The sequence below is a fragment of the Drosophila erecta genome, unplaced genomic scaffold (assembly GCF_003286155.1).
Source record: "Drosophila erecta strain 14021-0224.00,06,07 unplaced genomic scaffold, DereRS2 tig00000021-arrow-pilon, whole genome shotgun sequence".
Lineage (NCBI taxonomy): Eukaryota > Metazoa > Arthropoda > Insecta > Diptera > Drosophilidae > Drosophila > Drosophila erecta.
In genome coordinates, this window is record NW_020825198.1 from 1969305 (window position 1) to 1983336 (window position 14032).

Consider the following 14032-nt stretch of genomic DNA (forward strand, 5'->3'; position numbering starts at 1 on the left):
TCAGCTACCAACGCTGATCAGGAATATATAGGTTTTATTACATGCCTTAAAATGAACTAAAGGTAAAATCATTTCGTAGTAACATTAGTAAGTGTGTGTTTACAGAATACTGAGCCAACAACCTCGGCTGGGACTTAAGAACTAGAAATCACTCTTTCGACTAAACTAGGACAGTTAACAGATGGCGACTGGTCTTTGTACATGGAGGTTACAGGTTACACAAGGAATTGGCCGGTGGGGAGCGTCGATCCCCGCCAGAATTCGAGTTTTGGCTTCGAGTTCTATTCGTCGTCCATGCGAATGGCATGGTTCACATGGCCCTCGTCACTTGTTGACTCTCGCGGATCGGCAATCACCGTCGTGGTGGTGTACTGCACCTGGGAGTCGCTCTTGAAGATCTCCTCGGAAACGGCGGGATTGTCGATGCCCTTGCCGGTGATCTTCAGCACATTGCGTCGCTGGATGAAGTCAATGATCAGGGAAATCAACCAGCCCAGGAAAACGGTGAGTAGACAGCCGATCATGCTGTACCACATGTAGCTCAGCCGGAAAATGGGCCAGGATCTGTAATCTATGAATCAGTAATCTATCTAGAAGATACCTTGCAGTGGTCTTACGTGAATCCGCCCTCCTCAATGATGTCCACAGGTTCGGTTAGCAAGCTGCCAATGATGTTCGTTATGTTCACATGGCAATCGCATTGGTCGATGGACGTGGGCAGTGCGGGCTGCTCCACGCTGACTATTTGAGCCACCACGCCCACGAAAATGACCAGGGCCAGGGACAAAAGTCCTCCATAGAAGGCACCCTTGGTATTGGCCTGTTTGCAGGCGATGCCCAGCACGAAGAGGCCCAAGGTGACGCCACCAATCAGTCCGTTGAGGGTCAGCGTGGCCTGCAGGACTCCACCCAGGTGCTCCACGATGAAGACCAGGCCGAAGGAGGCGATGCCGAAGCCCAGAGACATCCACTTGGCGTAGGTGGCTCCCTTCTCAGGGGAGATTTTGATGTTCATGCCATTGACCAGCAGATCCTCACAGGTCACAGCGGACAGGGAGTTCAAGGCAGAGGCCACAGTTCTGTTGGAAAAGGAAAACAATTTGAATAAGACTGCCTGAAACTCCTCCGGAGTGCAAGAGCTCACCCCAAACTGGCTGCGAAGATGCCAGCCACAAAGATACCCGCCACGGAGCTTATGTGCTCGTAGGTATTAATCACATAGTAGGGCAACAACTGGTCCGTGGCTGAAATGCGACCCGCAGTCAGGGGATCGCAGTCCGCATAGTGGGTGAAGACCATCAGACCCGTGTAGAAGTTCAGCAGGAAGACGGCAATCAAACCAATAATGGCAAAGCCGAGGGCAATCTTGGCCAGCCTCAAGGACTTCAGGGACAGGCATTTCTGAACGGAGGCCTGGTTGGTGCAGAACAGCGAGGTCCAGTAGAAGAAGCCACCAATGACCACCGACCAGACGGTGTGACGTGTTGTGGGATCGGGATCCATGCTGGAGGATTAACCAGTTTATTAGGGTACTTGGATGCTTTGCACCTAACTCACTTGAAGAACTCCAAGCGATTGTGTTCGGATGCAGTCTGAAAGACCTGGATGGGATTGCCACTGTAGAAGCAGCCCAAGCCCACGATCAGCACCAAGGATACAGCCAGGACAGCAGCCTGCAAGGATTAGCATCTGTTGAATACCTCAACTGGGAGAGTAGTCTTAGCGCGGCACTCACCTGGAAGGAATCCGCAATGACCACAGCCTTCATGCCACCCTGAGAGGAGTAGAAAACGCAGACCACATAGATCAGGACCACTGCTATTTTGGTGTCCAGTCCCGTGGCCTTGGACAGAGCAATTGCCGGGGCCAGGACAGCCACAGCCGTGTAGAAGCACATCTGCAGATGGAAGTTATGTAAGGAACGGATCCTTTGCAAGTGAAGTACCAGAACCCACCTGAATGACATAGAGCACTGCACCCAGAATCCTGATCTCCTTGCCAAACCGAATGCCCAGGTACTCATAGCAGCTCGTGAGCTCCATTTTGAAGTAAATGGGATAGAAGATCTTCACGGCCACCGGAATGACCAGCACCATGGGGATTACGATGAGCACAAACTGGGTGCCCTGGAAGTACATCTCGGAGGGATTTCCCAGCAGTTCGATGGCCGTGATGAAACTGGTCGTGAGACTGAGGGTCACCGGGAAGATGCTCATCTCGGAGCCCAGCAGGAACTCGTTGGAGGAGCTGCCGCCCTTCTGGAAGAATCCATAGAAGATGCCGATGCCCAGCGAGATGACCAGCATGCCCAGCAGGATCACGTAGTCGTATCCCGAGAACGTGGCCTTGTGACTAGGCGCACTGCACTCCTCCAGAGCCCCGGATGCGGGAATCTGTTGGTTCTTGAAGGCTCTCAGGAGCAGGGTGGCGGCATTATCGAACTCCACATGCTCCTGGGATCCACTGGGCGCCTCCCCCCGCACGATCAGATACTTGTGGCTGGAATCCAAGGGCGCAGATCCTCCTGGAGTCGGAGACCTCTCCTGCAGGGCCAATGCGGTTATAGAATGTGCCAGGGCGCACAGGGTCAGCAACTTTAGAATGGTGTCCTGGGTGGCGAACATCCTGGATGACGGGCAAGGACGATGGGATGGGGATCCAAGGATGGCGATTTCCGGGAGATCACTTTCTCCAGCCGACTTTCCGCCCGGCGATGTGTGTGCAAACTGAAACGAGATCAGATCGGAAACGATTCAGACTTGGATCACTTGCAAGATCAAGGTTCGCGAAGAGAAATTGCAACGAGGCGGCATTACAAAGCCCACACCGCACCGTGGGTGTCACATTTGGTGTCATCTTGGGGCCCATTAATTAATTAACCGAATGATCTGGATCTCCCGATCCGGAGGAGGGGATGCCATCGACCACTGGCCATTGGCCATTGGCCAGCGTCCCATGTTCAAGTACAAATACATTATTTCCTTATACAAACAATTCCATTGCGCGTAATTGCTTTATGATTAATATGTTTTCTTCATGGGGCGGCAGTCAAGGCAACGCTTTTTTGGGAGATATTTCTTTTTCTGATTTCGGATTCCAGATCCAGAGTTATGGCTCTTTTGGGGTTACAAGTCACAAGTGGTAGGGCGAAGAGTGAGCCCAGCAGAAAGCTGCCTCAAACTGGTTGTTGATTTATTCAAACTGGTTATTTCTGGCCAAAAGAAATCGCACATCTTGTAAGCGGTAAGGAATTTGGTAAGATATTTGGTGTTATTCCACGCCCATTCTAGGATGCCCTTAATGTTTGCATATTTCATCAGTTTATTAGTTCTGTAACACCGTTGTATATTTCCATTTCCTTGCTGATTTATGCAATTACTTGTCGTTTAAATTGTCAAGTATTTGAATGCATTACACAAGCCTTATCTTTGAGTAACTTGAATTTATTACACATGTCTATTACTCTGTCCCCTCTTAATTGTTAAATCATAAAACAAACATTCTGCAACTGATCAACGATGGCAATCACTTCCCATTCAATTGATCCCAAACACTCGGCAATTATTCTTGATGAGACCAGAAGCCCTGGCGCCTCCTCCTCCACCTCCTCCCACCGCCGCCCGCCTCTTCTGCCTCCTCCCACTTTTCCGGCCAATCAAACCATTTGAGAAAAGCTGCTCCTGTGCCCCATGGACATGAGCACTCATATGGCCTGAATGGCGAATAGATAGGGCTACAATGTTTCAGCGAAAATGGGCAGTGTGAGCGCACCAATCGAGATTTAAGCGAATTCAACTGGTTTAGATCGGTGGCCATTGGACTGAGCCGGATTGCGCCGGTTTTGGCCAGAAATTCGCCATCGCTCGGCGAATCTTCGAAGAGCAGCATCCAAGTCTCCGAAGGCAAGGCCGGAAACTAAGAGCAAAAGGCCCGACCAGAAGAGAGCGGTGGTCAAGATGGCCAGCTGCACAGAGAGAAAATACCAGTGAGTATTTCCTCGTGTAATTATAGCTAAATAAAGCTATTGCCAACCAGCTTATTTCAAATAAAGTACTGTTAAATAGGAGTATTATTATATATTTTGTTCAGATTTACAAGCTTATAATTTATGTACACTAAGAGTAATATTTTATATTTTTTGTTCAGATATACAAGCTTATAATTTATGTAAAACTATGAAACTATATTGGTTGTTTATTGGTTTGTTATTTGTTATACTTTTGGGGAAACCCGTTTTTCTCGGTGCTCATATGAATTGTGGGTTCTGGTTGAGAACAGGCGTCTGGCTTAATTGGTGGACTTTTCCCCAGCCCATTCCAAAAGCCCTTTGCTTCCATTAAATGGCATCATCATCCAGTCTTCGTACCCAATTAATATGCGCGTGTTGTTTTGCTTTTCTAGCCTTTTTAACTCGTGTGGGGGAACTCGCTTCTATTTTATTATAATTAATTTAAACAAAATAAACCGCTTGACAAGATCTGTGCTGCAGACTGTTGGCAGAAGATACCAATCGCAATCAGAGCGATTTTCCACAGCCACGACAGCTGCAAACATTGCCTACTTCAAATGCGATTAGCTCGCACAAAAACAGAGTGAAGTAACAAACGCCAATATTTAAATGCTTTTGGGAATGTAAATAAATACCTTACTTACTTTCAGCTTTATTAGCTTGTTCGACAAATGCATTCTACAATTTGTTTTTGCCCTCACAACTTTTTTTCTAGTTATTCATGAGCAATTGAAATAAATTTATTTTAGCTAAAACTTTTTAGCGTTCTGGGCTGAGATATTTGCCAACTATCAATTAAACTGTCTTGGGTGCTTGCACTTATCAATGACAACCAGTACGAAAAACTTCAAAATAACTCACTCACTTGCTTTCACTGAAAAACTGATTTACTTCTCACCTCAGTTAGTAATTTTCCAATTCGTCAAGTTCGATATCCTTCGGTTGTCGTATCCGTTTAGCTCTCAAATGGAATTAAATTTGCTGCACTGTATCTTAGAAATGTTCTGAACTGGATTTGCAATATGGTGCCACGATTGTTTCTGTATTTCATTAACGTGTTTTCTATTTAGTCACAAAACAAACTAATATCACTGATTCGCTTGGTCCCTCGAGCCGAGTCCTTTCCGAATTATTCTTCACTTTGAGCACTAGTTGTTTCCTGGTTTTCCAGCTCGACGACCGAGCTGTTCGAACGTATTGACAATTTTTAAATGAATGAGTTTTGCAAGCGGCCGTTACGCTATTTTATACAACACCCAAGGCGGCGCAGGCAAATCACAGATCTCGGATCTCGGATCTCAGATCTCGGGCTCCCAGTTTCAGCTTCAGCTTCTGCTTCGGGAACCCCACCAATCGAGATCTCTTCGGGGTCTTGGAAAGCGCAGAAAGAGAGAAAATCGAACTAAGAGCAGGCGAAGCGTCGCCGGATATGATAACGCCGATCTCCACGAAGAGGGGAAACTCGATCGGTGGCCAGTGGTCGTGTGGAGTGCTCAGATATAGGCAACTTATTTTAGTCTGGGCCTAGACTGAGCAATTTAAGATTATGCTACTAAACTGCTTTTTAAAAAGATAAATTATAAATTAATAAATTAATTTATGAAATAGTATAATACTTTCAACTAAAAGGTTAGTAGAAAGTTATAGAAAAGTGTGGGTACTGAGTAGAAAATGTTTGAGAAAATACTTCGGGTGCAAAATCGCGCATAAATGTTTGCCAAACCGTCACATAAATTGATGCCAATTAATTTCAGAAAATTGCAGCGCTCTGATTCATAAGCGACGATTCATCTTAATTCTACAGAACTCGCTCCCAGAAAATATCCGGTAATTTCCAACTCCTTTGCATATCCCTCGATCGCGATGGTTAATTGGCGGGCTGACAAGTAGAGCCAAGTGAAATGCGCTGTAAACAAACAGAAAAGTTTAATTGCTGGTTCTTGGCCAGTTTCGCTTGCGTGATGTGTAAATATTTCCATTCGGCTCACCCTTTATTACTTTTTAAGTAACTCGAGCCCGAGTCACAAAGGCAAAAAGTGCGCCAATTAATAATGGAAGCGATTATATCTTTCGTTTTTGTACATTTGTCGCCTCGCCTCAATTGCTGGCCATGTTATGTTTTACTTGGATAACGATAACGAGTTCGATCTGGTACGATTTTGATCAGGCATGACACTCTTTCTCCCGCTAATAGAAACTTATTTGTTTACAATTCCTGTGCGCCAGTGTGGGAGTTGAATTCTAATTGAAATGTATTCGCAATTTGAGTTTAAATTTGAACTCAAAACGGCGCCGGTCAGTTCAAAAAGCGATCCAATCACAATAAATTAAAACAGTGTTAAAAGGAAAGGGATCCAAAGCACTGAGATGGCACATCCAAATATCCAAATATGCAACGGGTGCTTCCCCTCGAGCGGAAAGTCTCCAAATCGACGCCTACTTTTCTAAAGGTCGGTGAGTTATCTAGGCAGATATGCACTTAAGCATGAAGCGTGTTGCATTAATTAAATATGCCCGACATGTCGTTAACTAACAGTCTCATGTAAATCTTGGCCATTCAACTAGCTTAGCCGACGAAAAGCAGTTAAAAGCAGTTCGGCAAATGCGTCTCGGTGTCTAGGCCCGAAACGATCCCATTCCATCCCATCCCATCCCATTCCACATCCACATCCACAACAAATCCAGCTAACTCTGTTCCTCGGATGCAAGTGGCCGGAGACGTCACAAAACTGGTCGAGCCCCTCGTCCGTCAAGTTGTTCTTTCGGACTTTGGTCCGGTTGGTTGGGTATCACATCACATCATATCAGAATGTTTTCCAAACATTACAAGACAATCTGCACACGTGCTGGCTGCGTGGTGTCGAAACTGAAAATACGCAATATCAATAAACAGAATTTCGGATTCAATTCCGGCATTACACAAGATCAAGCGCCCCTCCTCCATCGATTCATCGGATCGGAATTGGAGAAAGCGTAGTAGTCAATTAATTTACTAATGAGAGTGGGCGTTGACATTGCTAAAACACTTGTTACTAATTACAAAGCTGAAAAATATATTTTTCCTTTCACTCAGAAACCTAACATCTATTTATAAATTCCTTGCAAAACAGGTATGCTAATATCAAAACGTATTCCAAACTCTCCTTGATTTTTCCCAATATTTTGTTTCTTTATAACAACTTAAATTTCTTTCTGTGTATTTATATTCAATTAACGAATGTCTCAATTAGTTGCTGGCCTTAATTTTGGGTTTGCGAAGTCATCGCACTTCCGTCATTGCAATTTAATATTTATCATATGTTAAATACTTTTCAAACGAATCTAGTATACCATTTTACGTTTTCTTTAAAGTTTCAAATTGCGCGCCTAGTTCAATGGCGTTGCCACTGTGGTTTCGCTGAGCTGCCAGAACTATTTTCAAAAATCGTAGTGCATCGATAATATTTCAAAGAAAAGAATCGATTATTGCTCACCTCTAATTTCCAATACTTTTATCAAAGGAATATTTACATTAAAAATTTGCTTTTTAGCCGTTGATTATAAGCGAAAACAAGGATGAGTGCAGCCGCCGCCGCCGCTTCTGGAATCCAGAGCACAGCGGGCGCCATTCCTATGCGCAATGAGAAAGGTAAACAGCATAGCTCGATCCCCGCCAGAAATTGTTTATAAACTTTGTATCTTTTCAATAGGTGAATTGTCCATGCAAAAGGTGAAGGTGCAGCGGTACATATCCGGAAAGCGACCCGACTACGCCCGTGCGGACTCCAGTTCGGAGGAGAGCGACGACGATGACTTCATTGACACCAGGAAGCGCCTGGAGCGCCACAAGGCGGAACGGCATAAGCTGGAGCTCTCCCGTCGAGGAGGCAGCGCGGAGGGTGAGGAGCGGGCTGCTGGTGAGGGCCAGGAGGAGGACGCTGCCGAGGTGGACGATCCCCGCCTCCGAAGATTGCGACAAAGACCCGTGGACATGGAGGACATGGAACGTGAGCGGAGGGAGCGCCATCGACACATACACGAACCGGAAATCATGGAGAGCGACAGCGAGGACGAGGAGGAAGACGAGGAAGCCCAGGGAGCGATTCAGCGGGGCACCAACAAGATCACACTGGCCTCCGAATCCGACACGGATGCCGAGCTCAGCGACGCAGAGTTGGAGAACCGACGCACGAAACTGAGATCCCGGATGCTGCAGCAACAGCGCGAGGAGGAGGTGCTTCAGAAAGAAGATGAGAAACAGTCGGAGTCCTCCGAATCAGAAAGCTCCGAGTACGAGGAGGAGACCGAAAGCGAGGAGGACAACGAACCCCGCCTGAAACCGCTCTTCGTCCGAAAGAGAGATCGTGCCACCATCCAGGAGAAGGAGCGAGAGGCTCAGAAGCAGAAGCAGCTGGAGGCGGAGGCCAAGCGGGCAGCCAAGGAGCGAAGAAGAGCCACCCTGCGAATGGTCGAGGAGAGCGTCAAAAAAGATCTGGAGAAGACCAAGCCGGAGACCAATGAGGCCAGCATCGAGGACGTGTGCACGGATGACGAGAACGACGAGGTGGAGTACGAGGCCTGGAAGCTGCGTGAGCTGAAGAGAATGAAGCGGGATCGCGAGGAGCGTGATAAGTAGGTGCATTTTTAATCGCTTTGACAGCCACTTTTTAACCTTCCTTTCCCCTTTTCTTTCAGCGTCGAACGCGAAAAGGTGGACATTGATCGCATGCGCAACATGACCGAAGAGGAGAGACGCCAGGAGCTGCGCCAGAACCCGAAGGTGGTCACCAACAAGGCTACCAAGGGCAAGTACAAGTTCCTGCAGAAGTACTATCATCGTGGTGCCTTCTACCTGGATGAGGAGAACGATGTCCTTAAGCGCGACTTCGCCCAGGCCACGCTGGAGGATCACTTCGACAAGACCATCCTGCCCAAGGTGATGCAGGTGAAGAACTTCGGCCGCTGTGGCCGCACCAAGTACACGCATTTAGTGGACCAGGACACAACCAAGTTCGACTCGCCCTGGTACGCCGAGTCATCCAGCAACATCAAGTTCCACAACGAACGCGCCGGCGGCATGAGGCAGCAGTTTGACAAACCCACCGGTTCGAAGCGGAAAAAGATGGAGTAGTGTTAGACGTATGATGTATTTGACAGGCAGTAGGAAAGTAACAACTAAATATTGTATGGCCACAATTATGATGGTTCCAAAAAACAAACAATTATATATAATACAAAAAGTTTATGTGTAAACTGTGAAAGAGATTTCGTCTGGGACTCCGCAGTGTGATGTACTTCCTTGTAGTTAATCGCGAGCTAAATGACATAATGGCTGACAAACGATAACAATATAAGCGCAAAAGCACTTAAAAAAATATGAAATATCCAAAAACAACGTTTAAAGTTTGAGCTTGTACTCCTGCAGCATTTCAATCTTGTGTTGAACGAGCGCCTGCATAACAGCCTCGGCTTTGATAAAGTGTACCTTTTCATAGTTGTTCAGACGTCGCTTAGACTTCGTATCCTTGCTCGTGGTGACCACGTACAGATCCACACTGATGGCCAGCGAAGGCGGTTGCACGTGCACCTTACCGCCGGCGCTTTGAATAATGACTGTGGGAGATTACCTATTAGCTAATAGTTGGCATACGTTTTCAGGAAGACTTGCCTTTCATTTCGGTTGCCTTTGGCACGATGTCTTCACCGAGCATAAAGTGCAAGCCATACAACAAACGTGGGTGTTCCAGTACGCTGGAGGGTTTGAACTTGTAGGTCTCCTCAAATGTAGCGTCGCTGAACAGATGCTCTGCCTTTATGTCGATGCTTCTGGTCTTCTTTACAGAGTGCAGCCAATTGGTGGACAAGACTGGTTTGTTGGAAGCAATGACTGTCAGAAACTTGTAGGTGCGCTCGCCCTTGTCCATCATAAGCAGGTCGCACTTCAAGGGATCTTCGGTGATCTCCACCACGTCTAGAAGGCAGAGAAGTGAAATTAGAATTCAATTCGCTTTGCGGCATGCGGTTTCTTACGCTTCAGTGACTTTAGCACAGATTCCAAAGCTGGACGATTGCACATGGTAAACGCTATCTTAATTTTGCCTGCAGTCTTGGCCTTCCTCACATATAAGTTAATTGCTAGAAGGAAGAAGGAGGCAAATTGAGTGTACACCTTAAAGCGGAATACTTACCTCTAATCGGATCGCTATCCGTCTGACTAAATCGCGTTGTAGCTGCAATGAGAGATAGTTGCGCCAATGAAATACTCAAATACTCATCAGCAATAAGTATTAAACTTACTAGCGCCTGATCTGCTCTTTAGGACTTCCCCATCAGTAGACATTTTAGGCTTCTTGGAAGTGGCCTCTTCGGGGGCCGCTAACCGCTTGAGTCCCCTGCTAGTTCCGAAGCTGGTTGGTAACTGATCGGCTTTAGGGGTTGCGGTACCCGACGTGGCAGCCCGAGCTGACCTGGCTGTGCGTGTAGTTCCTGACACATTTGGCCCCTTGGCAGCAGCAGAGCTGGATGATGGCTCTTCAATTGAGGGCGTTGCAGAGCGCGACTTGGCAGATCGGGTTATTCTGGCGTTATTTGCAGAGCTTGTGGAAGACTCTGGGTTTTCAATGCTTATTTTGGATATGCGGACAACCGCACGTTTAAATATTGCGCCCTCTGGTTTTACTTCCGCCAGGGTGTCGGAATCTTCGACGATTGTCTTGCGCCTGGTTCTAGTCGTAGACTTTTCCACAGGTGCGGCAGCTTGGTTGGACTCGGATTTCTTGCGTTTGTATCCTCTTTTCGGTTTGACGGTCTCTTCAGAGCTCTCAGCCTCTTCTACGCTAGCTTTGCGCCTGGTTTTGGCTGCTGGCTTGGGCAATTCCTTAGCTATGTTCCCCTGAACCTGTTTTTCTTTTTCTGCTCCAGGTGCCGTAGCATCTTCGTCGGCAGTTTGGCGCCTGGTTCTAGGTCTTGGCTTGGAAATATCTTTTGATGTTTCCTCTTTACTTGACTTGACCTTTTTAACCTTTCTCTCACTTACAGTCTGGACTGAACTTTCTTCTTTAGGCACCTCGGCATCATCAGCGCTATTCGTCAAACCCTTTGAAATATTCTTAGATGTGTCTGCCCTACTCGACGCAGCCTTCTTGAGCTTTCTTCCCTTTGCTAGATCAGGCGCTCGAGCATCTTCGTCGCTGGTTTGGCGCCTTGTTCTCGTAGTAGGCTTGGGAATATCCCCGGATGCGTCTGCCTTATTTGTCTCCGCCTTCTTGACCTTTCTACTAGGTTTATTTTTGGTAGGCGGCTCTTCCTTAGACTTATCCGCCAACTCAGCGTTGGCTTCATTCTTTTCTAAAGAGCTTCCCGGAGTCCCAGGACGGCTTTGGATTCGGCTTCTACGGGATTGCAATTGATTGACAACTTCTTTAATAGGATCGTCTGCTTTATCTTCCTGTGTTTCCTCTTCCAGAATAGAATCGATATCTTGTTCCCGAATAACTGACTTGTTAAGAGCTACAAATTGGATTGTAAATACGGTTTCCTCAATTATAAAATAACTTACGTTCTGATTTTTTATCGACTGGATTGTCTCGCCGTTTTATCAAATTACTTTTTGGTCTCTCAGAACCCTCTGAAATTCGTCTGTTTTTACGACTTGCTGTGAATTAAATAGATTTCAGATCGGTGAAGAATGATTCTATTGCGAGTGGCTTACGTGTTGCTGGAGGAGATTCCGATTTCGCCACTCGTTTGCGACTGACATCGTCAGTTGCTCTTGTGCGCCAACGACTTTTGTTACTCAAGTTACTAAATACTCCCTCAATCTGACAAATCTGTAAGGAAATATTCCACATTGCTAACTGAGCTTGGAGTTTACGATTAAGTTACCTTTTGATAGTGATTCTTATCCTTGATCACACACGGCTCAAAAAATTTTATCGACTCTTCATTGGGATTTACAGGCGACGTTACCACAGTCCCTGAAATCATTTCATTGAGCACAGCATCTATCTCATCGCAAGGCTCTTCAAAGATTTTCGAAACTGGAAAGGGTTTTAGTTCCCAAATCCATAACACGGAACTGCTTTGATATGCTTACCTGTTACAACTTTGGCACTGTCGTCGAGTGGAATATTCTCCTTGTCTCGTAAACTTACGGAATGCTGATTGACCACAGGAAAAGGTTGCGTGGCTATGAAGTCTTGGCACCGAGAGCTATTGATGTGGGCAGGAAATGCTTGAGTAGCTATGAAATCTTGGTTGGAAGTCTCAGTATCTCCTGGTGGACCAACAGAATTGTTTGCTTGTGGGCGTCCTAAGTTAAATGCCTGAGTTGCTATGAAATCTTGGTTGGAAGAATCGTTAGCTGTCGAGGGTTTAAGTGAATCAATTTGTTGTGGCCGTCCCAAGTTGAACGCCTGTGTCGCTATGAAATCTTGATTAGTTTCCTTATCTTCTTGAGGCTGCGGACGTCCCAAGTTAAACGCCTGAGTCGCCACGAAGTCTTGGTTATTTTGCTCATTGTCTTCCTCGTCACTTTCCAACAATTTATGCCGTGGAAATCGTTGAGTGGCTATCATATCTTGATTAATTTCCTGACTAGATGATTTGTCTGTGTCCGGTGTGGCAGTAGGAGTCTCAATTGTCGCCACAACCAGCTGTTTAACGCCGTTAAACTGCGGTGTGGCGGTATTCGTTTTGTCCGCAGGACGAACGAAGAAATCTGGACTGCTGGAGCCATCGCGCGCTTCCCTCCCCATGATTAGCTCAATCAGATCGGGGGTGCAAATGCTTCTAGCCACAGACGGAGCGGTCAAATCAGGTGTAATGCAGCCATCGCCACGCGGCAATATTTCATCCGCTTTGGTGCTACTCAGGGCACTGCATTTGGAATTGTTAGCTGACCAGTTTAAGGCACTTATTTCAATGTCGGTGGTGTCCAGTTGATCTAAGTAGAAAGCACACATTATTGAAAGTCATCAGACTCAATGGATGGCCATACCACGCTTATCATCCTTCTTATCAATAGTTTCCATTGGCTTTGGTGGCTGCGCAAAAACATCGCAGAGTACCTGTGAGGTATCGAAGTCATCAATGGCATCCTCATTATAATCCTGGGTGCACATGCGTATCACGCTGCCCTCGGATGATTCCCCATCGCTTTCCACCGTCGGATCCCGGTTATTAACCACCGGAATAACCGAGGGTTTAATCAGGGGTTTTTCAGGAGGAAGATACGCAAGCATATCCTGCGTTTCGGGTATCATGAAGTCATCGCCCAGCGACACTCTTTCACCGGTCGAAGGTCTGTTGAAGACCACCGCCTGGGTCTCGGGTATGAAGAAGCTATCTGCCGTTGTGTTGACTGACGTGTTGGCGGATGGAGGCTGTGTTTCGGGAATATCCATGCTGTCCAACGTCGTGTTGGTTGATCTGTTCTTCAGGCATTCCCCGAATCCACTACTATCGTGGACCTGAAGCAAAAGGTAGGCATTTGGATATGGATCCTGTTAGAATGGCAAGTGCTCCTACCTCATCGTGATCACATTCAATCTCCAGCCTGGCCTCCACATTGCCAAAGCGGAGTTTCACCTTGCCGGCTAAGGTGTCCTCCCTGGCAATGTCCACCACGGTCTTCTCCTGGTCGTTCACGAAGATCCTGCCCACCAGGGCGGCCAGGCGCACCACCCCTCGGCGCAGGATGCAGGCGGTGGCGTGTGCCAACTCCATTGACTGTCGTCCATTAAGAAAATGTTATTAGTGCTGGAATGTACATAGTAGAAGTAAAGGCAAATTTACCTCGTCGGCGATGCTGATTTCCAGGCCCTTCTTCCTTCCAATGCGGTATATTATATCAGGCTCCAGAAGAACGGCCGGCAGATCTCCAAAAAACAGGCTTACATCTGCCATCCTGGCGGGAATTCCTTGATCACTGAAGGACGAATAAAAAACAATACAATAGTTGGAAACAACAAACGCAACGGACGGTCACACTTGCAACGGGCGCCAAACACAGTCGATAGGCTATATGGTAGCATTAGTTCGAAC

At 46.8% G+C, this 14032-nt stretch overlaps 3 protein-coding genes across 4 annotated transcripts; 1 reads left to right on the forward strand and 2 right to left on the reverse strand.

Moving 5' to 3' along the window:
* Nucleotides 1–14: 14 nt before the first annotated feature.
* On the reverse strand, nt 15–5539 carry LOC6545959 (sodium-coupled monocarboxylate transporter 1). The gene is made up of 7 exons (XM_001971191.3): nt 4908–5539; nt 1956–2726; nt 1736–1897; nt 1558–1673; nt 1145–1504; nt 618–1079; nt 15–564 (listed from the first exon to the last, which is right to left on the reverse strand). Exons 2-7 carry the CDS (start codon nt 2622–2624, stop codon nt 282–284), a joined length of 2052 nt encoding a protein of 683 aa, XP_001971227.1. The 5' UTR covers nt 2625–2726; nt 4908–5539; the 3' UTR covers nt 15–281.
* Nucleotides 5540–7439: 1900 nt separating this feature from the next.
* On the forward strand, nt 7440–9241 carry LOC6545960 (microfibrillar-associated protein 1). The gene is made up of 3 exons (XM_001971192.3): nt 7440–7637; nt 7699–8620; nt 8684–9241. The coding sequence occupies exons 1-3, from the start codon at nt 7565–7567 to the stop codon at nt 9117–9119; spliced, it is 1431 nt and encodes a 476-aa protein (XP_001971228.1). The 5' UTR covers nt 7440–7564; the 3' UTR covers nt 9120–9241.
* On the reverse strand, nt 9117–13977 carry LOC6545961 (mediator of DNA damage checkpoint protein 1). 2 transcript variants are annotated; one of them, XM_026976686.1, is made up of 12 exons: nt 13784–13977; nt 13517–13717; nt 12987–13458; nt 12084–12932; nt 11873–11964; nt 11700–11817; nt 11547–11642; nt 10286–11497; nt 10177–10218; nt 10019–10123; nt 9657–9959; nt 9117–9601 (listed from the first exon to the last, which is right to left on the reverse strand). In XM_026976686.1, the coding sequence occupies exons 1-12, from the start codon at nt 13892–13894 to the stop codon at nt 9387–9389; spliced, it is 3816 nt and encodes a 1271-aa protein (XP_026832487.1). In that variant the 5' UTR covers nt 13895–13977; the 3' UTR covers nt 9117–9386. The 2 variants fall into 2 exon arrangements, with proteins under 2 accessions (XP_026832487.1, XP_026832486.1); XM_026976685.1 differs by having other exon boundaries at nt 11873–12027.
* Nucleotides 13978–14032: the final 55 nt, after the last annotated feature.

What these genes read in the sequence shown, in the direction of transcription:
- LOC6545959 (XM_001971191.3), bottom strand. Translation starts at nt 2,624, where the DNA reads ATGTTCGCCACCCAGGACACCATTCTAAAGTTGCTGACCCTGTGCGCC. An exon ending in CAGTGCTCTATGTCATTCAG is followed by an intron (nt 1,898 to 1,955) that starts GTGGGTTCTGGT and finishes TTCCATCTGCAG; the next exon opens with ATGTGCTTCTACACGGCTGT. An exon ending in AATCGCTTGGAGTTCTTCAA is followed by an intron (nt 1,505 to 1,557) that starts GTGAGTTAGGTG and finishes TTAATCCTCCAG; the next exon opens with CATGGATCCCGATCCCACAA.
- LOC6545960 (XM_001971192.3), top strand. Translation starts at nt 7,565, where the DNA reads ATGAGTGCAGCCGCCGCCGCCGCTTCTGGAATCCAGAGCACAGCGGGC. An exon ending in TCCTATGCGCAATGAGAAAG is followed by an intron (nt 7,638 to 7,698) that starts GTAAACAGCATA and finishes TCTTTTCAATAG; the next exon opens with GTGAATTGTCCATGCAAAAG. An exon ending in GATCGCGAGGAGCGTGATAA is followed by an intron (nt 8,621 to 8,683) that starts GTAGGTGCATTT and finishes CTTTTCTTTCAG; the next exon opens with CGTCGAACGCGAAAAGGTGG.
- LOC6545961 (XM_026976685.1), bottom strand. Translation starts at nt 13,894, where the DNA reads ATGGCAGATGTAAGCCTGTTTTTTGGAGATCTGCCGGCCGTTCTTCTG. An exon ending in AAATCAGCATCGCCGACGAG is followed by an intron (nt 13,718 to 13,783) that starts GTAAATTTGCCT and finishes AATGGACGACAG; the next exon opens with TCAATGGAGTTGGCACACGC. An exon ending in GGATAGCGATCCGATTAGAG is followed by an intron (nt 10,124 to 10,176) that starts GTAAGTATTCCG and finishes TCTTCCTTCTAG; the next exon opens with CAATTAACTTATATGTGAGG.